At 47.7% G+C, this 22084-nt stretch overlaps 1 protein-coding gene across 1 annotated transcript in view; it reads left to right on the top strand.

Moving 5' to 3' along the window:
* The window catches only part of LOC147454116 (14 kDa zinc-binding protein-like), a 50977-nt gene that overhangs the window by 18451 nt on the left and 10442 nt on the right, over positions 1-22084 (top strand). Inside the window, exons 2-5 of the mRNA XM_086516117.1 lie at positions 20064-20165; positions 20274-20360; positions 20464-20611; positions 20765-20882. Of these exons, the coding sequence (XP_086372243.1) occupies positions 20064-20165; positions 20274-20360; positions 20464-20611; positions 20765-20882 (455 nt within the window). The remainder of the gene's footprint in view (positions 1-20063; positions 20166-20273; positions 20361-20463; positions 20612-20764; positions 20883-22084) is intronic.

Raw genomic sequence — 22084 nt, 5'->3', positions numbered from 1 at the left:
AGGCGCTCCTCCGTGGCAAGTAGGCTGTCTCTGCTCCAGGCCTCACCGCAAGAGCTCCCAAGATCGAAGCAAACTCACAGCGAAGCGGTCCTCCAGTCTCCTGCTCAAACCAACTCTGCGCATCTCTGTGAAGATCCATTTGGTCGAAGGTTGCCAGGGGCCTCCTGCCTGAGGCACCCTAGCACGAAACCGCTGTAGCTCCTTCTAGGGCTTCTTACCTGGAAGAAGTTCTCTGACGATGAACTTCCCAAGAAGGCCTCTGCTCTACTGTGCTGGGGCAATGATCCCAAGCCCTCCCTGTGAACAAGGAAGAGTGATGACCTGCCAAGTCACTTTGGCTCGGGCTATCTGAGTGTCACGTCCTGACCAAAGGAAGTTCCTGATCAGCCTCTCCACTTGGCTCATACAAGAACTCGAGAAGATCCAGCAAGAAGTGATGTACCACATAGTCGCCAACAACACCTGGTTGGCCACTACTACTCTGCCAGCCAAAGAAAGTCGTGCTGAGCTCCAATGTAACAACTTTCTCCTGATAGACAGGAGAAGGGGAGCAATCTGCTGCTCTGGAGACAAGTCCAAACCAACCTGACAGCCCAAGTACCGAATTGCAGTCCCTGGGGGATCCACTTAAAACCCTCTCCTGGCATCCAATCAAGTACAGGAGCACTATTAACCGAGAAAGCCACTGTCTTTCTCCAGTTGATCAGTGCATCCGATGCACAACAGAAGGTCTCCAGAGCCTGCTCACACCTGTGAAGGTTGGCCTCCTGGCCATCTAAGCACAAGGCTGAGTCGTCGGCAAACTCAGCGTCCAGAAGCTCATCTCCCCGAATAGGGAGTGCTAAGCCCCGTAGACCAACCTGTTGCGACACCAAAAACCTGCTCATCGCCTCCGCATAGAACAGAAAGAGGAAGGGGGCAAGAGGACAGCCCTGTCTGACCGAACGTGTGAGCATGAAGCGATCACCTCTACCTCTCACCAAAAGTACCTGACTGTGAGCCTGTCTGTACGTTGACACCCCTGTGATCCAAGCATTTGAGAAGCCCATCCTGCGTAGAGTGCCCTCGAGAAAGTCCCAGTCAACTATGTCGTATGCCTTCTCAAAATCGAGAAGCAGAATCACTAGGTCCTCACCACGGAGCCGTGCCAGGGCAGAAGCCTCCCAAAAAGTAAAGATGTTGTCAAGGATGCTACGTTCCTTGACAAAACCTGTCTGAGTCCCATGTATAAGGCTCTCTAGAAGTGGCTGAATCCTCAAACTCAGAGCCTCGGCAAGAATTTTGTAGGCTGAGTTGAGGATGGTGATGGGGCGCCACTATCGAGTCTCATCCAAGGAGCCATCCTGTTAAATGCATACAAAATCAAAATGCCTTGATCGAAATCAAAATGCCCATGATTTCTGTTTGATCGAAATCAATCAACTGTGGCAAATCACAATGGAAATGTCCATGCTTGGTACTCATACAATCATGTGCTCGTTCAGAAACTGTGTCATGCCAAGGAAGAGACATGGAATGTGACTTCCTGACATACAAACTTTTCAACTTTTCATGCACAATCCGCATACATTCGTGCTTATCCATGAGACAAACGTGCTCAACATACACTATGTCATGCCTAGGAAAAGGGATCACATAACGATGCTGACTCAAATACAGGAAACCTTCACGAATGAAACACTCGAACAATGCGTGCGTATCAATCATGCGAACGCATAATACTTCATGTGATGGTTCTTTGGACCAAGGCTCGAGAGCCAAGATCGGTTCGTCCTGTGGGGGTTCTTTGGACCTCGACTCGAAAGCCAAGATCGGATCTTCGTGATTGATCAAATCTACAACAAGGTTAGCTTCGCTAGAAAAAGCATCTACTAACACCTCATTCTGGTGAACAATCACATCTTCTTCATGCAATTCATCATGCTTGTCTTTTCCATCCAAATCATTATCCTTCAAATCATCATGCTTGTCATTCTCATGCAAATCCTGTGTGTCATGCTGTGGAGAAAAAGAGATTGAGAGAATCTCCTTATCCTGAATCCTTTCAACCTTGTTCTGCATATTAGCAATGAGAGATGGAGAATGAGCAATGTCCTCTCCATGAATGACAATAGGAGAATAACTTTTGGCATTGAGAGTTAATAGTGTTAGTCAGAAAATCCATTAGAGCGTCATTATCACGAAACCATCGAATGCCCAAAATCATATCACATCCTGAGAGAGGAGAAACAACAAATCTTCTAGTGAAGGCAGTCTGTTTAATTGCAAATAACACATCAAGGCATTCCTCGGTGATGAGAGCGTCCATACTAGGACGAAAGCCAGAGACCTCGATAGGAGATCTCGGACTAACTTCGAGGCGGGCTCTCTCAACAAGAGAGGAACTGATCACATCATGCATACTACCTGGGTCAAACAATATGACAAAACGGTGCCCCGACGTACAACCATAACATTTAATAAGAGAATCATCAATGGGAGAGTCCTGAGAAACTTTGGGCACAATCGTGTTATCATTCATTGCATTGACAGATGTAGTGGGTGCTGTGGGTTCTTTAGATTCATTCGATTCAAGCTTAGGACATGTTCTTTTTATGTGACCCTTAATGTGACAATGAAAACGACCTTCTTTAGAATAAGTGCTTTGTTCTTCCGAAGTGATGTATCCTCTTACAATTCCTTGTACTACCTTTCATCTGGAGTAAGCTTAGGTTTAGCAATTGTGTTAGCCTTACCCTTAGATTCATTGGAAGAATTCTTTGATGAGATACTGTTGGTAGATTGGTTAGAAAAGTTATCATTCTTACCATTCTTACCGTTCTTACCGTTCTGAGGAGTCTGCGAGATACTTGTGGAAGTCTTGTTCTCCTTAGGCTTTCCCTTGTTGTGCTTCATCTCCTGTGCGAGAGCAATCGCTACCGCCTTGTTGAGATCGATTGGATCGAGTACTTCGACATTGTACTTGATATACTCGTCCAATCCAAAGAGAAAAGCCTCTTTGCGCTCTTCATCTGACATGCGTAATTGAGTACCTAGCTGCAAAACACGATTAGAAAAAGACATAACCGGCATACCATTTTGCTTGAGAGCGCGCCAATCGTCTTTCAACCGTGCGAGGTACTGAGGTGGCATAAACGCGCCTCGAGCTTGTCTTGGAAATTAGCCCAACTGAAAGAGAGGGGCGTGAAATCGTCGGCTGCCTCTAGCCGTGCCTCTTGCCATGCGTGGTACCAATTAATGGCATCACCGGCAAGGTACATAGCTGCTGTCAAAACTTTGCTATTGCTTGTCTTCTTAGTTGTCGCAAAATAAGCGTTAAATTGATGCAACCAAGAATGAGTAACAGTAGTATCCATCTTACCGTCATACTTACTGAAAATCAACTTTTCTGTAACTGGATGGTTGGAATCCGCGTCGTGGCTTGCGCCACTTGACGAACTCTCACGATCTTTGGGTGGTTCGGTCTTCGAGGCTAGGATTTGGGCAATAAATTCTTGATTGCGAAGCTCCCTTTGAGCTTCAAGCTCGGCCTCCTTTTCTGCTTTTCGTGCATTTCGTTCTTCGCGCTCGTGTTAGAGAGCAAGTCGATTTTCTTCTTGTTGTGCGGCAAATCTTGCGTTTCTTTCGTCGCGCTCGCAGTCCTTGGCTGCGTGATCTGCGGCCATTCTTGCAATTCTGTCGTCGTGCTCACGGTCCTGAGCAAGGCGATTTTCTTCTTGTTTTGCAGCAAGAGCAAGGTGCTCGCGTTCTAAAGCAAGGCGCTTGTCTTCCTGTCTATCCATCATGGCCATCATCTGCTTCATCATTGCCTCCATAGGGTCTGGCGTAGATGGCGAAGGGGGAGGGTTGGAAAAATCTCTTGGTGGGGAGAATCCTTCGTCGCCTCTCTCATGCTCATCACCTGAATGCGAAGTATCCATGCCGCTTCGGGTGACGACCATGCACTATGATCTTGGGGTCTTAAGCTCGCGAGGAACTTGGGTTCTTGAGGGTCTTGGGTTCTTGAGGATCTTGAGGTTCTTGAGGTTTTCTTTCGCTTGCAAATCGCGTTGGAGAAGGATCTTCTCTTCACCCGAGTTCTACTTCTTTCTGCGGGCGCACCCCTTGGCGGCCTTGCGCTCACACCAAGGTTGCTTTTTCCCACCTCACGTCGATTGGCCGGCCGCTAAGTGCACGGTCCGCTCTCAATGAGTGAAAAGAGACATAAGGGGAGGCTGGACAAGCCCTTCTTTCTTGGGATTCCTGTCACTCTTCAACAAAACACAATTAGGAATCGACACGCCCAAGTAAACTTGGGTTCGTGCGACCGCAACAAGCCAAGAAAAATTCTTGTGGTTCTTCCCTTGAGTAATGCAGAACACTTCCAAAGCTCTGATACCAATGTTAGGTGCAGCGGAATGAATGTTGTATTTTCTCAAGATTAGTGATCTTTATTGCTCAAGGTTCCTTTTTAGTTCGTTAGGGAAAGAGAGAGCTTTCCGTCTTGTAGAGAGTGCTGTGATCACGAACAAAGTGAGTGGATTGTGCGTGCAAGTGAATGAGACTGAGAGAAGGAGAGAGAAGAGATACGATACCGAGAGGTTGTAAAACCCTCCTCCGAAGGCCCCACTCTCGTCGGCGAGAATGGTCTACTTTGATTGCACTAAGGCGTACAATGCGAATGCAATGGACTGATGCAATGGGACTATGCCGATGACGACGACGGTGATGACGACGGCGACTTGATGGCTGAAATGTGAGATCCTTTATCTGCTGACTTTAGGGACTGTTTGGTGGCTGAAATTCTCTGTTTTGGCTGCGTTTTTATGGCTGAAAATGGGGAAGCATCTGCAACCAACTTGGGGGGAATCTGCTACGGAGTATGAGGCTGAAAATCTGCGTTTCTTCAAGGGGCTGAACTGCAGATCAAAAATGCCGAGATGCTGAAAACAGAACGCTGAAAATCTGCTGTTGGCTGGCGTTTTTTGTGAGAAAAACGCTTGGTGGCGTTTTTGGTAAGCAAAACGCTAGGCCTTGGCTGAACCGCCAGGTACTATCGCCACAAAGGGGAAACTGTGACGCGATGGGAGATCTATGAAAACACTGAAGAAGGGGGAGGTATGGCGATGGGGGTCATGAGGGGGGCTACTGCTGAGAAGTTGCCTGTTGAGCGGGAAGCTCCTGCTGCCTCTTCTGCTAGAAAGTGCTAACTTGGGTTTTCTTATATATTAACTTAGCAAAATTGCCCTACCTACTTTTGTAGGAAAGTCACTTAAAAATAATAAGTGAAAATCCCAATAAATAGGAAATTAGGCTAAATGCATTGGAAAATTCCCCTAACTGATGCTAATGGATTCTGATGGGAATTCCGATGATCATGTTGTGTGCAACCGGAGGATATGCATCTAAGCTAAGTGACTGGGCATGCACGGTCTACGAATAGACTCACAAAAGTGCCAGATCACTGCTAATCTAGACTGACTGAACCCTACTGTGGTGTAGCTTGTCCACGGACACATAGGGTTGGGATGTGTCACGTGACACACCCTCCTTGGGAATGAGGTAGATCAGGTCCTCACTCATGTTGTTAGGCATCACTCCTGTGTGCAAAATGTACTGAAAAGCACTACAGAGATTTGGGCCAAGCAGGTCTCAGTACTCCAAGAAAAAACTGGGAGTCAGCCCATCCTCATCTGGACAGCTACCACGGGGGAGGGCCCTAAGAGCCGTGTGCAGCTTCTCAAGCTGAAGTGGCAGCTCAAGCCTTTGACGCATCTCCTCAATCACAAGACAAGGCATCTGTGCCCAAACCTGCTCCCTGCATGCATCCTGACGCTCTGACTGGGACTCTGCAGACAGTAACTCACGGTAAAAGTCAGTAGCAACTGCACCCATATCCTCGGGCTCAGAAGCAATCGACCCGTTGGGCCTCTGACCTTGGCATGCGAATGCCGAGGTCCCACTGCCTCAAAGAAAGCACCAATCACTCTGTCGCCCACCTGGGTCCACTGAGATGCCTGTCGGGTGGAAAGCAAACTCATGTCGCCTCTCCTTTGTGCTAACAAGCTCCTGACGAGCCTGCTGTAGGTGCTCCTCCAACCAAGGATTGTCTGGATGCTGCTCTTGCATCCTCTGTAGCGAAGCAATGCCCCGTTTGAGACGCTGCTCCTCTTCTCTCGCTGCAGCCCGGCGAGCCAGAGACTCCTGGAGAAAAAAACGGCTAATCTGAGCTAGGCCTGAGGCCACTCTGTCAGCAGGAGAATCCTGCCTGTCCAAGCTCTCTGTCCAGAGAGCCTCTACCCGCTCTCTGAGTGCTGAGTCCAACAAAACCCTCTCTAGGATGCGAAGCATCGTGTTCCCACTTCTCTGCCTGTCTGCCACTGTGAGGATCACTGGTGCATGGTCCGAGAAGGAAGTCCCTGCCAGAATGCCCACTGTCCCTCCCAAGTCACTGAAATGGTCACTAGTGTAGAAGCGATCTATCCGCGATAGATTCCACTCTGCGGTCCGAACGAGAGAAGGCAAGGCTGTATGGGGGCCTCACAAAACCAGAGTGCTGCCAAACATCCGATGAAACCGGCCTGTTTAATCCAAAAAGGGCGGTAGACCTTAGACTTAAACCTTATTTGCTTTCACCCATTTAATTTGTCGCCCACTTTACCTGTACTTTCAAGACACAACAAAGGGGAAAGGGATACAGGTTGCTAGACTGCACCTGTATGAGAAGACCGACACCAAACTGGCCCCTAAATTAGGCGCCCTTTCGGTATTTCTTTATTCTTTAACAGAGGGAATAAGAGCTGTGGTTCCCTACAAGCTGCCCCGCACAATCTTGGCTGAATTTCAACTGTTCTGGCCTGATTTCGGCAGCATAACTGTACTAGGACCCTTCATAGTGAGTATTCCCACGCATTGGATGACTTTCCCGACGCATACAGACACTTTGCAAAACCTGGCGAGAATCTGCAGCACGCTGAATTCTCTGTTTTCTGCCCTGAAAATGCGCCAAATCACTTGTATAGCGGTCCCCTCGCGTCCCCGAACCTCCTGGGGGTATTAGGGTCCGTTTAGGGCCAAAACCCTAAACCTGCAAAAATACACAGCAGGCTGTAATTCACTGTTTCGGGCTCCGTTTTGCGTGTCGGTCGCATCCGTAGCAAGTCCTCGAGCGTAGGGCTACTTGCCCTTTGAATCGGATGAGATTTCGCACGTGAAACCTCTCCGAATCACCTGTACCTACGGGGGATTAGCCGCTAGCTAATCCAGTACTTGTGCAAGAGGCTCTTGCCTCGGCAATCGCGCATGAATCCACACAACTGTACATTGGTCAATTGAAAAGCCCACTAGAGGGGCATAACATACTGCCATAAGGGAGAGAGGGGGCAGTGCGTAGCGTGCAGGGCATCACTCAAGGCACTGCACTGTACATAAGAGGGAAAGGAAGCACTCCATAGCTCTCAACCTGTGACAAAAGCTTGAAAATGAGCCTCCCTTCTCTAAAATCAGCGCCACTTCTTCCTGCATGAGGAAAGTGCACAGAAATGTGCCACTTGGCACATTTACAGGCCATTTCCCGTTTCGGGGTTGCTGCCTAAAAATCTCCGGACCGGTTGCCTAGTTGCCTTCACGGCAGAGTAATAAAATGTTTCCCTTGTCATTCCGGAGGTAATGACGCGAACACATTTTCAGGTCCCAAAATAGCAGTTCCCTAAATTTTAGGAGATGTTGTCATTGTATCTTTCTAGGTGAGCCGACCCTCTTTGTACACTGCAGCCACACCAAGAACTGAAATGTAGCCTCTATAGCAAAGGATTCCACTTTGGCTAGTCAATGATCCCACTTTGACTAACCATAGTCCTTGTCCAACCTTAGTGTTCTCTTGCCCTCAGGCCTGGACTCCGTCTGAACAGTTCCACACTAGCTATGCAATGCAAGGCAGTTAGATTTCCCGAGGGGTGTTGTCACCAGCGTGTGACTACTATCTATCCTTTTTGTTGATTTCTTTCTTATTATCTATTTACTTTCACTTTTTGGAAACACCCCTCGGGAAATCTAACTGCCCTGCATTGCATAGCTAGTGTGGAACTGTCCAGAGGGAGTCCAGGCTTGAGGGCAAGAGAGCACTAAGGTTGGACAAAGTGGGGTAATTGACTAGCCAAAGTGGAATCCTTTGCTACAGAGGCTACATTTCAGTTCTGGATGTGGCCGCAGTGTACAAAGATGGTCGGATGACCTAGAAAGATACAATGGCAGTATCTCCTAAAATTTAGGGATCTGCTATTTTGGGACCTGAAAATGTGTTGACGTCATTACCTCCGGAATGACAAAGGGAACATTTTCTTACTCTGCCGTGAAGTCAACTGGGCAGCCGGTTGGGAGATTTTTAGGCTGCAACCCCGAAACGGGAAAATGCTTGTAAATGTGCCAAGTGGCACCTTCTGGTGCACTTGCCTCATGCAACAAGAGTTGGCGCTGAATTTAGGAGGGGGAGAGCCTCATTTTCAATTTTGTCACAGGTTAAGAGCTATGGAGTGCTTGCTTTCCCTCTTATGCACAGTGCGGTGCCAGGAGTGATGCCCTGCACACTACGCACTGCCCTCTCTCTCCCCTTTGGCAGTATGTTATGCCCCTCTAGTGGGCTCTTCATTTGACCAATGTACAGTTGTGTGGGTTCATGCGCGATTGCCGAGGCAAGAGCCTCTTGCACAGGTACTGGATTAGCTAGCGGCTAATCCCCGGCAGGTACAGGTGAATTCGGAGAGGTTTCACGCAAGAAATCTCGTCCGATTCAAAGGGCAAGTAGCCCTACAGGTGCGGGAGCTCGAGGACTTGCTACGGATGCGACCGGCACGCGAAACGGAGCCCGAAACAGTAAATTACAGCCTGCTGTGTATTTTTACAGGTTTAGGGTTTTGGCCCTAAACAGACCCTAATACCCCCAGGAGGTTCGGGGACGCAAGGGGACCGCTGTACAGGCGATCTGGCGCATTTTCAGGGCTGAAAACAGAAAATTCAGCGTGCTGCAGATTCTCGCCAGGTTTTGCAAAGTGCCCGTATGCGTCGGGAAAGTTGGCCAATGCGTGGGAATACTGACTGTGAAGGGTTCTAGTACAGTTATGCTGCCGAAATCAAGCCAGAACAGTCAAAATTCAACCAAGGTTGTGCGGGGCAGCTTGGAAAGAACCACAGTGTATATTCCCTCTTTTAAACAATAAAGAAATACCGAAAGGGGCGCCTAAGTTAGGGGCCAATCTGGTCTCGGTCTTCTCATACAGGTGCATTCTAGCATTCGTATCCCATTCCCCTCTCTTGTGTCACTATAGCGCAGGTATAATAGACGACTAATAATGGGTGAAAGCTAAATCAAGGTTTAAAGTAAAGTCTACCGCCCTTTTTGGATTGGACAGGCCGGTTACATGGTTCCATCGACGGGATTAAATCACTTTTTCCCATAGAAGTGAGCCTTGGTCAGTTAGGCTTGAAGACACAGGGGATCGTAGACCAGACACAGGGAATAGCAATTATGGCTGACAGACCAGATGATGTGTCTGAAGAGGTTTCCTCTTCACAGGGTCAACAGACACATGAAGTGGGTGAGTCCTCAAGACCACCACAGACGGATGATGATATATTCAGGACCCAGTTGGCTACTGCTGTGGCCATGTTCACACAAGTAATGCAGAACCTGAGGTTTTTAGCCTTTCTGCAACCTCCTCTTCCGTCTCAGCAAGTTGGGTCACTGGATCATATTCAAAAGCCTGTTAAGGCTCGAGCACAGGTGATTCATACCGCACAGTCAATGGAAACACCTGTACACTTGACGGAGAACATGCAGTCTCCACAACCTGTGCCTAAGGTCCAAGAACAGGTGGCTGAGATGCCAGTTTTTCAAGCTGTACCAATTCAGCCCGCCACCTTTCAGCAGCCTATAGCTGGTTCTAATGGGCAGGGAAGCAACTTACAGGCTATGCAACAAGTCTTTCCACCACCTTCAGTACACCCTGGCTATTTTGGAGGTGGATCGGTATTCCAGAGCATGGCTGGTCATGCACCTGGAAATCAGTTTTATACGCTAGGAACAGTGTTCGAGGGTGCTCAAACGATGATGCCTAACCCCATGTACAGTGTCATGGGTATGCAACCAGGGTTTCAGAGCACTCAGGGCCAATTTGGGATGCCACATGCAAATTTTGGTATGGTTGGAATTACAAATCAGCAGCCAAATATGGCGTTTCCAGGTCAACTTAATTGCGGTCAGGGAACACAAATGAACCCTAACAGTGTTCCCATGTTTCAGTCACTTCCATATGACAATTTAACACCGCTGGAGAGGCCAACTCCGTACAAAGAAGGTGGCAAAGGTGTGTCTTGCACGACCTTTATAGGGTTTGATGACAGGAAGAAGGCTCTCTCATTCCTCCAGCAGTTTGACAAGGCCTATGCAGGGGGAAACTTTACAGAGGCTTCAAAGGTCTGCAAGGCAGCCACTTTCTTGACAGGGAATGCGGGACAATGGTGGACAACTTTATTGCTTCAAGGGCAAGCTCTGTCCACATGGATTTACTTCAAGCAGATTTTTGCAGCAGCATGGTTATCTGATGACTTTGAAGCAGATGTCATGACAGAATGGCACCAGCTTAATGCTGCCACTTGCAGAAATCTGGATGATTACAATCGGAAGTTTTGGAAAGCTCTACTTCCAGTAACTTCCTATAGGTTTGTGCCATTGACAGAACAGATTGAAAAATACTGTTGTGGCCTACCTAAAGGATTGAGAGTACTGTACGAAGACAAAAGTCACTACTTTGACGTAGCTCATCGAGGTAGCAAACACTGGCAATGGTTTGCTCAAGGGAGAAGATTGTGAATTTAACACTGGCGTCAAGGCAGGATCAGGCAAGAAAAATTCAGCCAAGAAGCACGTTCCCAATGAGGCTCCTTAAGGGACTCAGGAGTCAGCCAACGCAGGGAAAGATAAAGCTAGGGATGAATCAGAAAAGGGACCAGTAAAGAAATGGAAAAGACGTTTTTCTCGCAAGTCAGAAGAGCAAAAGAAGGTCCTGAGGACAGAGAACAAATGCTTTATATGTGAGCAGCCTGGCCACATTGCTTACAACTGTCCTACAAAGAAAAGGCCAGCTGATTCTGAAGACAAGGAGGACAGGAAAGGAAAGAAGCCCATGGCTGGTCTAGTGCCAGATATGGTGGGTGACAAGCCAAATTCAGATGCAAGTGAGCTTTGCAGAGCATGGGGAAAGGTCAGGTGCTTATCTTCTTTGATCCAGGTGCCAAAGCCAACTTCATTTCCCCAAAATTGGCTTCAAAGTTGGGAATCAGGCCTGAAGAGATGGGGTATACAGCAGAGGCAAGTTTGGCATGTCCTGGCCATACAGAGGCTGTGACGCCCATCATTGGAAAGTTGCGTCTACATATCCAGTCCTATGTAGATGCTGAAGAATTTTACATCATGCCATTGGACGGATGTGATGTGTTGTTAGGTATTCCTTGGTTGTTTTGTATACCAGGAATCATGGATGCCTACAACAAAAAGATCACTGTACAGAGCAGGGGAAAGACTCACATTCTGGATGTAAAGCTTAAAGGGGAGTCTATTCCTACTGTATCAGCTTCTGCTATTACTTCTGTAATGAAAAAGCGTCTTTCTGCGTACTTGGTTTTTGCACGTGAAGTGTCAGATTGTGATGAATCAAATTTATCTATGCTACATAAAGAAAGGTCAATGTTTTTACAACAGTATAGTGACTGTTTTTCCAATTCATTACCGTCTCAATTACCACCAGAGAGACCCGAGGACCATGCGATAGATTTGGTGCCAGGCAGTAGCCCATCAAATAAGCCTCCGTACAGGGTTAGTGCGGCTCAGCAGAAAGAGATAATGGGCCGAGTACAGGAGCTGTTAGAAAAGGGGTTGATTCAGCCCAGTTCATCTCCATTCTGCTCTCCAATGTTGTTGGTGCAGAAAAAGGATGGCTCATGGTGTATGTGCATCGACTACTGTGCACTGAACAAGAATACCATCAAGAATAGGTTCCCTATACCTAGAATTGATGATATTATGGACAAATTAGAAAGAGCAACTATGTTTAGCAGGATAGATCTAAAGAGTGGGTACCATCAGATCCGCATTAGATCAGAGGATGTGCACAAGACTGATTTTAGAACAACGTTCGGCCTTTACGAATTTTTAGTGATGCCCTTTGGTCTTACAAATGCTCCTGCTACGTTCAATAGGATGATGGACAGAATTTTCCGTCCACACTAGCAGTTTGTTGGTACATTCTTTGATGACATGATAGTCTACTCAAAGAATGAAGAGGAGCATAGGCATCACTTGGCCATTGTGTTCAAAGAGCTACGCAGTCATAGGTTGCTCATCAATGCAAAGAAAAGTGAGTTTTTTCTGGAAGAGATTCACTTTCTGGGACACATTGTCTCAAAGGATGCTGTCAGAATGGATCCTGCAAAAGTTGAAGCGATCAAGTCATGGCCAAATTTGAAGACGGTGCATGATGTCCGAAGCTTCTTGGGACTATGCTCCTATTACAGAAGGTTTATCCGAAATTTCGCTGAGATTGCTTCACCTTTACATGCTCTTCAAAAGAAGGCAGTCACCTTTAGATAGACACAGAAAGAGATTTCAGCTTTTAATCTCTTAAAGGAAAAGATGACTTTAGATCCAGTCATTGTGTTGCCAGATCTTAGGAAGTCATTTGTGGTCCAGTGTGATGCTTGCGGTAGTAGCATTGGTGCAGTGCCAATGCAAGATGGCAGGGTAGTAGCCTATGAGAGTAGAATTTTGCAAGGGCCAGAGATGACCATGCAGGTCTATGAGAAAGAGTTACTGGCTGTGATTCATGCGCTCTTAAGTTGGAAACACTACCTGCTAGGTGCAGACTTTGTTGTCCAAACGGACCATCAGACCTTGCGATACTTCTTGACACAGACAAAGTTATATGAGAAGCATATGCGATGGGCAAATATCTTGTCCATGTTCCATTTTCAGATTGTGCATGTGGAAGGCAAGAAGAACGTTGTGGCTGATGCCTTGTCAAGGAAGCCACAAATTTCAGCTGTGTCGATTCCTTATCATCATGAACTTGATGATATGAGAGAACAGTATGCAAATGATGAAGATTTTGCAAGGGTCTTCGAGCAGCTAATGGATGGACAACATCATGAACACTATCTTCTCAAAGATGGGTTCATGATGATGCATGGCAGATTGTGTGTCACAAAGCCATTGCGACGCAAAGTGATGGAAGAGAGTCATGTCCCACCGTATGCAGGGCATCGTGGTATCGATGCTACAGTTAAAGCGGTTGAGACATTCTTCTATTGGCCTACATTGAGAAGGGATGTGGATGCCTTTGTGCGAGAATGCCTAATATGCCAAAAGGTCAAGTTTGACAGGCAAAAGGCACCAGGGTTATTGCAACCACTACCTATTCCAGATAAACCATGGGAAAGTATTGCTATGGATTTTATCTTTGATCTTTCGAGAACGCAGACAGGAAACGATGGTATTTGGACCATTATTTGCAGATTCAGCAAACAGGCTCATTTTATTCCTGTCAGGAAGAAGATAAAGCCAGATCACATGGCACGCTTGTTTATGAGCAATATTTTCAAGTATCATGGCATGCCACAGTCGATTGTTAGCGACCGTGATCCACGCATGACAAGTTTGTTCTGGAGAGGCTTGTATGAGAATATGGGCACCACGCTCAAATTCTCTTCGTCATTTCATCCTCAAACAGATGGGCAGTCAGAAGAGGCAAATTCTACTGTCCTAGATTTGCTGAAGTGCTATGTGTCAGAGCATAAAGGAAAGTGGGAGCAGTATTTGCCATTGGTGGAGTCTGCATACAATAATACAGTGCATTCATCAACTGGCAAGGCACCCTTTGAGATGGTTGAAGGTGGCAAGAAAGTTCCTCCCATAGTGCATACAAGGGACAAGATATTTGAAGCAGATAAGTATGTTCAGGACATGGATGAAATGTACAAGAAGGTCAAAGTGGCCTTAGAAAAGACTCAGGCAAAGCAAAAGAAAGTAGCTGATCGTCACCGTCGTGAAGTGGTATATTCACTTGATGATTGGGTGCTTTCACGCTTTGAAAAGGCAAGGTTAAAGAAGATGAAGGGCAAGGAAAGATTGTTTCCAAAGCTCAGCATGCGTTATTATGGGCCTTTTCAAGTGTGCGACATAATCAGTGATGTTGCATATAGGCTGAAATTGCATGACAGTTGGAAGATTCACAATGCGTTTCATGTGAGTCTTCTCAGACCCTATGTGGGTGATGTGCCAGAAGATATGCCAGCTGAAGATCAGCCGGAAGTCGAGGAACTTGACGAGATCTTGGTCCCGGAACAGATTTTGGCACACAAAGAAAGGAAAGTGAAAGGCAAGGTTGCTAGGCGTTACTTCGTAAAGTTCAGAAACTATCCACCAATGGATGCTAAGTGGATGGAAGAAGGTGAATATGCAGAATCACCAACTGTGTTATCACTTTACCTTGAAGCCTTCGATTTGCAACCTACCTTGACCCCTTGAGTTTCAGAGCTACATGGATTGTCAGTGTGACAATGGATTCTGAAACAAATGATGTACATGGTATTTAAAGTGGGCTCAAATGAAATACCTGTTACATGAATGTTAGAGCTGTACAGATTGTCAGTTTGGCAATTGCTCTTATGGAATGTCCAAAAGTTTGGTTAGTGCTATAGAAGTGAGTATTTCTTGTCAGTTTGTCAAGGATACAGTAATTGCTTCTATTAAAGAGTACATGTGTAACTGCATTCTTACACTGTCGGTTTGGGTATGCTCGAAAGTGTTACGGGATCCAACGTGTACTATAAGACAGTGGCAAAATGTGCAGCTACCATTTTGTCATTGGAAAGTTAGTGACTCAAAGCAATGGCAGAGTGCGCAGCTACCACTATGTCATTGGGACAGGGTTCACACGCAGGCAATACATGTGTCGACGAGGTGTTGAATACACCAGGGTTGACAATGAGCATGTATGTGTCGTATATGTGTCCACAGGTGTTGTATACATCAGTGTTGACTAGGAGCATGTACGACATAGATGCAAACGAGGACGTTTGAGATTTCAAGAGGGGGGTATGTCACCAGCGTGTGACTACTATCTATCCTTTTTGTTGATTTCTTTCTTATTATCTATTTACTTTCACTTTTTGGAAACACCCCTCGGGAAATCTAACTGCCCTGCATTGCATAGCTAGTGTGGAACTGTCCAGAGGGAGTCCAGGCTTGAGGGCAAGAGAGCACTAAGGTTGGACAAAGACTATGGTTAGCCAAAGTGGGGTAATTGACTAGCCAAAGTGGAATCCTTTGCTACAGAGGCTACATTTCAGTTCTGGATGTGGCCGCAGTGTACAAAGATGGTCGGATGACCTAGAAAGATACAATGGCAGCATCTCCTAAAATTTAGGGAACTGCTATTTTGGGACCTGAAAATGTGTTGACGTCATTACCTCCGGAATGACAAAGGGAACATTTTCTTACTCTGCCGTGAAGTCAACTGGGCAGCCGGTTGGGAGATTTTTAGGCGGCAACCCCGAAACGGGAAAATGCTTGTAAATGTGCCAAGTGGCACCTTCTGGTGCACTTGCCTCATGCAACAAGAGTTGGCGCTGAATTTAGGAGGGGGAGAGTCTCATTTTCAGTTTTGTCACAGGTTAAGAGCTATGGAGTGCTTGCTTTCCCTCTTATGCACAGTACGGTGCCAGGAGTGATGCCCTGTACGCTACGCACTGCCCTCTCTCTCCCCTTTGGCAGTATGTTATGCCCCTCTAGTGGGCTCTTCATTTGACCAATGTACAGTTGTGTGGGTTCATGCGCGATTGCCGAGGCAAGAGCCTCTTGCACAGGTACTGGATTAGCTAGCGGCTAATCCCCGGCAGGTACAGGTGAATTCGGAGAGGTTTCACGCAAGAAATCTCGTCCGATTCAAAGGGCAAGTAGCCCTACAGGTGCGGGAGCTCGAGGACTTGCTACGGATGCGACCGGCACGCGAAACGGAGCCCAAAACAGTAAATTACAGCCTGCTGTGTATTTTTGCAGGTTTAGGGTTTTGGCCCTAAACGGACCCTAATACCCCCAGGAGGTTCAGGGACGCAAGGGAACCCCTGTACAGGCGATCTGGCGCATTTTCAGGGCTGAAAACAGAGAATTCAGCGTGCTGCAGATTCTCGCCAGGTTTTGCAAAATGCCCGTATGCGTCGGGAAAGTCGGCCAATGCGTGGGAATACTGACTGTGAAGGGTTCTAGTACAGTTATGTTGCCGAAATCAAGCCAGAACAGTCAAAATTCAGCCAAGGTTGTGCGGGGCAGCTTGGAAAGAACCACAGTGTATATTCCCTCTTTTAAACAATAAAGAAATATCGAAAGGGGCGCCTAAGTTAGGGGCCAATCTGGTGTCGGTCTTCTCATACAGGTGCATTCTAGCATCTGTATCCCATTCCCCTCTCTTGTGTCACTTTAGCGCAGGTATAATAGACGACTAATAATGGGTGAAAGCTAAATCAAGGTTTAAAGTAAAGTCTACCGCCCTTTTTGGATTGAACAGGCCGGTTACAGGTGTTTCCAAAAAGTGAAAATGAATAAATATTAAATAATAAGAAAGAAATCAACAAAAAGGATAGATAGTAGTCACACGCTGGTGACATCTGAGACCCTCAGAGTCATACAAAACCTCTCCCAAGCTGCCAGCTCAACTCCATGCACAGTAGCATGGCTACCACCAATCGTGTCAGAAGGGTCCTCCAACATGTTGAAGTCCCCTCCTATGCACCAGTGTTCTGCCTGCTGTAGAGACTCAACTATCTGTGACCAAAACTCTGCTCGAGCACTCGCCACATTGGGCGCATAGATGTTCACGAAGCCCACTAGGCAACCCTGAACCTGCATAGTAATCCACTGAGCCCTGCCTGGCACAATAATCCCTCTGCCCACAATGGCCTGCTACAAAGAGTCCGTAGTAGTCATACATACCCCACCCTGGATGCCTCGAGGTCCAAAAGAAGCTGACCAAAAAGTATCATATCGTCCACGTAAGAGCTGACCACAACGTCTAATGCGGCTCTCACACAGATGGTGCTCCTGAAGCATAAGGAGATCAATCTCTCCTTCCACAAGGCAACGCTGAAGCTCCAGACGCAGTCGGCCCCGCTGACGCTGAAACTGGGGCCCACCTAGTCCTTGCACGTTCCATGAGACGATCCTCATGGGGAGCGAGAGAGAACAGATGCTGCGGTAGCAGCTAGACGGGCTATCTTCGAGGCTGGCTTGGATGGGGAGTACTATCCGCATCCGAACGTCCTCTAGATAGGCGTGACTGCAACGAGTGCCTGGCCCAAGCCCAAGCAGAGCGAGCCGTACGTAAAGCAACCTCCTCTGTCCAGGAGTCCTCATGAATGTATACATAGCATGGCAAGCACTGTGTATCAGCAAAGAAGTAAACCACAATGTGTCTACATCCTGCTGAATCTGGAGGTGTCACCGCAAACTTGGCCAATGGCCACAAAGTCTGAAGCATGTGTGTAACTCCTAGTTCTCCCATGTGGTGAGAGAACTCTAGGACCTGTGTGTGCAACCATCCCAAAACTGAGTCGAGAGTCCACTCTGTTTGGTCCCTGCCGCAAAGGGGAAAGGAGAAGCCAACTGCTGAGTCCAAGGCCTCTGTCCCCCTAGCTGCAAGGAACAGAACATGGACCCTGAAGCATGCTGCCTCATGGTCTACTGAGGGGTCACCGAGAAAACGAGTGAAGTCGTAGTCGAAGAAGTCCCATCGGCGTCGGATGTCAATGCTCGTCAGACCTCGAGGGATATCTGCAAGGGGGGACGTCTGTACCTGTAGAGGGGGCCGCAAGAAAGGCTATCCCTCTCTCGCCAAGCGACTCGTGGCAAAGGCGCTGCCAAGAGATCTCCTAGTAGCCGGAGAAGGCCTTGCCCCCTGGGACGACTGTGGAACTAAAGCGGGAGGGGGGGGGGGGGGAGAAGGAGCAAGGGGGAGTGGTGGAGAAGAGGGGCGGGGGGGAGCGGTAGAGGTAGAGGGGCGGGAAGAAGAGGTGGCGGGAGCAGGAGGTGGGGGGGAGGATGAGGAAGAGGGGGGGAACTCTGGACGGGGAGGGGCTGTCGAGGGTGAAGCTGTGGGGGGTGGAGCAGGGACCTCATCCTGCTCAAGAGGACCAAACCCACTGGGAACCCACTGCTGCTGAGTAGGCGCCTGAGGACCACTCTGAGTGCCAGGCTATCGCTGTGGCCCCTATCGCCGTCAACCACGGACCTGCTGCCATCCCTCCTCCGCTGGAGCCCCAGGCTCAGAGGGTGGCTCTGCATGTGTGTGCAGTGTCTCTGTCTGTGGCTGCTGGCGAGCCCTTGCAGGCTGGGGCTGAGGCTGTGGTGTAGGTCGAGGCCTCCTCCGTGGACAGGCCTTCGCTAGATGGCCCATCTGTCGACAAATGAAGCATTCGTTCGGGAGGCCTGAATACTCCACACTCTGTCTAAACCAACCCCCACTCACCCGAGGCAGAAAAATAACCTTCGGGAGCGTGTGAGTGTCTCTGACCAAGACGCAAACTGAGGGAATTCGAGCCGCCTTGGTAGCTACTGAGCTGCCGTGCGAGGTGTCTCTAGGACAGTCCCAATGGCTGAGCCGATCCTGGACAAAAGTGGTAAGTACGCCCTCCGCAAACCCGAAAAGCAGACGGAGATGGGGATGTCTGCCTCCTCTACTAGAACATCCGAAGCAGGGTCGAACGACGAAACCATGTCTCCACTATCGAAAGTGGGCTCGTGCTGCTCGGATGTTCAATGGACTCATGGCGATGACCTTGGACGCCGTCTCGGAGGTCTCAAACTCGAGCTGATAGTAACCTCGTCCGAGTATCTGTATGTCCAAGATCTTGCCCACTCCTGCGAGAAGGCGGGCCTGGAGAAGGTCACGCAGCTCTCCTCTGCTAGGTCGGGTGCCGAGAATCTTGCAGACGATAGAAGTCGCTTGCAAGCGCTCTACCTCTGCGGCTAGGCTCGCTTGCTCTGTCGGCGAAAGACCAAGTCAAATGGTGGGCTCAGCGGGGTCGGGCGAGGGGGCTTCGGACGAGTCCCTCTGTGGCGGAGCTGGAGCCTCCATCTATGTCTACTGCTGTGGCGAAGAAGCGGGCGGTGAAGCGACTCTGCAGCCGAGCACGCCGAGCAGTCCAAAGAAACAGTGCTACCAGAGCCAAGTGCAGGAGGCTTCGGGAAGAAGAAGGCGCCGGGGGGGGGGGGGGGGGGGGGGGGGGGATGGCGGCGCGAAAGGGGGGCAGTGGGCGGACTGGGGGGCAGCGCGAGATGGGGGCAGGGGCGGGTACGCGCAGCAGGGGGCGGGCGGGCGGGCTGGGCTGCCGCACGCAAGGGCAGGCGGGGGTGGGGGGCGGTGCGAGGGCAGCGAGGGGGGGGGGGGGGGGGGGGCGTTCAGCAGTAGCGAGCGCTCAGATTGGCGTGTGCTTCTTTCCTTCAATAAAGCAAGTTACTAAAGTTCTAATGACCAAAACATGCATGTCATTACTATGATTTAGCCATAGAACAAGTACGAACAAGCAAGGCATTTGAGGCATGCTTGTCAGTATTCATGCGATACAAGCCATTGCATAATGTGCCGGACATCACAATTACATCACCATTGCCGAAATCATGAAGCATACATTTATCATCCACAAAATATACATGAAGACCTACAATAGCAATTGTAGGAACTGAAATCAAGTTCTTTATGTTGCGAGTGCCCCTAAAGGTACTCTTATCGATGCATGCTTACCCCATGTGACCTTACAAAAATCCAGGCATACTGATTAGGTCTGTGCAGCTAGCCAAAAGATGTTTCCCTTAGCTTCTCCTGAATGAACCACTTGCAAAAGCGGATTTCAATAAAAGACAATAAACACTGGATAGTCTTTCTTTTGTCTTATTTATGTCACAATTGTATGTTGTCTGATACCTTTAGCAGGATAAATTACTGAATGGAAGACAAGTTGTAGTGTATTTCATGTTTGTTTAGGGTGTCTGTGATTCAAAGAGCATCTGGAAAATGGAGAGGTGCAGCTGAAAGATTGCTATTTCCTGAGAGGAACTTTAGTTCTTGTTCTTACTCTGAAACAAGGTAAGGTTTTCGTATAGGGTGAGTCCCTCATATTTCATATCTGCATGAATTTTTATGAGCTATCTTCTGGCATTTGCCTCAAAATGTTTGCTTTGGTTAATGTCACAGACGGTTTTTTAATGTGCGAGCTCAAAATAATGAGGAAGAAAATGCGCTCTCTGTGGCAGCATCGGTAGATACAGGTGCTCCAACAATGTGAGTGATTGCTGGACTGTAATGTAAACTTGGTAGATACCACCTTGCTGTAGCAATAAGCACTACTCTGTTTACTCCAGTGGATTTTGATTTTTTGTTACAGTTTTGACAAAATCATAAAAAAAGAGATACCTTCAACAGTTGTCTATGAAGATGACAAGGTTCTTGCTTTTCGTGATATCTCTCCTCAAGCACCGGTACACATTGTTCTGATTCCAAAAATTCGAGATGGCTTAACCCAGCTTTCTAAGGTGTGCAAAGAACTTTGTTGGGTGTTTTCTATTGGTGGTTAGGGAATTTAGATTATGAAAGCTACCGGTTTATTTTGTTTGGCTTGCATTAATGACCAGGAAGACTGTCTACCATAATTTGTGCTTATGTGCTGCAGCTTTGAATTTTTGCAGGCTGATGAGAGGCATAAGGATATTTTAGGCCATTTGATGTACACAACTGGGGTTATTGCGAAGCAAGAAGGCATAGAAGAGGGTTACAGGGTGGTAATTAATAATGGTCCCACAGCATGTATGTATTGCCTTGCTCTGAATTTTCATTTGGTGTTGATCAGCACCTTCATTGTTTGCTATCTGTGTACAGGGTGTGAGAACTTCTCATTAAGAAAGGGAGGGATTTCTCACCTGTAGTGTGCTTGTGTTTCTTTGTGGGTGTGTGTCTGGGTGGGGGAGGCGTCTCTATCCTCTTTACCAAGTTCTCCCTGCAGTTTTGTCTCCAACAGTGTCTACTCCGATTCCTTTTTTCTGTCTTCCTAGTTGAGGTGTGCTGGATGTCTGCAGTCTTCAACAACCACCTCAGCAAGTGTACTGGTTTCTTGAGAGTCTGAGCATTCCTCCTGGGTTGTTTTAGTCATAGTTACAAGGAATGGCCATTTTCAAGTCTCCGTTCCCCATTCCTATTCCAACTTCCCGTTCCGAATCTGCGTGTTCCGTGTTTCAAACGTGAGTATCCGTAACAAGGAATGGCATGTCATGCTCGTTGCCATTCCCCATTCCCCGTTCGGGGTAACTATGGAACTTTTAGTTGGAGCCATTGGGCTTTTCCTTTTGGAGATAGATTTTTGGAGACTTGGTGTCTCCCTTTAACTTTTTCACCGTCATCCTCATCTTCATATGCCTTATCTTACTTGTTTTGCCATTGATTTTATGGTGGCTGTTAATGCTGATTGGTGGATTTTGGCCCGCATTGTGGGCAGCTATTTGTTCGGGCAGCTATCACCACTCTCATTGATTGCTGGCTTTCTTTGTTATCTTTGCATTGGAGATCATTGAGCATATTGTGCAGCTGTTTCAGGGTGTTTATTTTTCAGAAGCTCCTCTCTTCTGTAGGTAGCGAGGGCATAGTACTCTTTAGGAGGGGCTTGATCCCCTGGCCGTGTTTAGTTTTTCAGTTGGCCCATGTGGCCTACTTGTAGCAGTTAATTTCAATTTTTCATTTTCACCGTTCTGTGTCAGTTATATTAGCATTCATAGGATTTAACCTTAAAGGTTGCTTTGCAAGCTGTGGTTTCCTAAAGGGAAAACAAGCACTGTATTTGTGCAATTGGGTTGAGGCTACATGAAATCATCACACACACGAGTTTTGAGTTGTTCTTGGCCTTGTGTATGAGTGCAGTTTCCATGGCTGAATTGAAGTTTTTCTTTATTTTTTTTCCCCTCTTTTTTGAATGTTAGATGTTTGTCGTCGATTAAGCCATTCATCCTAACAATCAG

This window comes from Adiantum capillus-veneris, chromosome 7 (genome assembly GCF_014529385.1).
Source record: "Adiantum capillus-veneris isolate H3 chromosome 7, ASM1452938v2, whole genome shotgun sequence".
In the NCBI taxonomy this organism is placed as follows: Eukaryota; Viridiplantae; Streptophyta; class Polypodiopsida; order Polypodiales; family Pteridaceae; genus Adiantum; species Adiantum capillus-veneris.
Note: the sequence above shows the minus strand (reverse complement) of the source record. Positions and strands in the feature narration are given on the sequence as shown.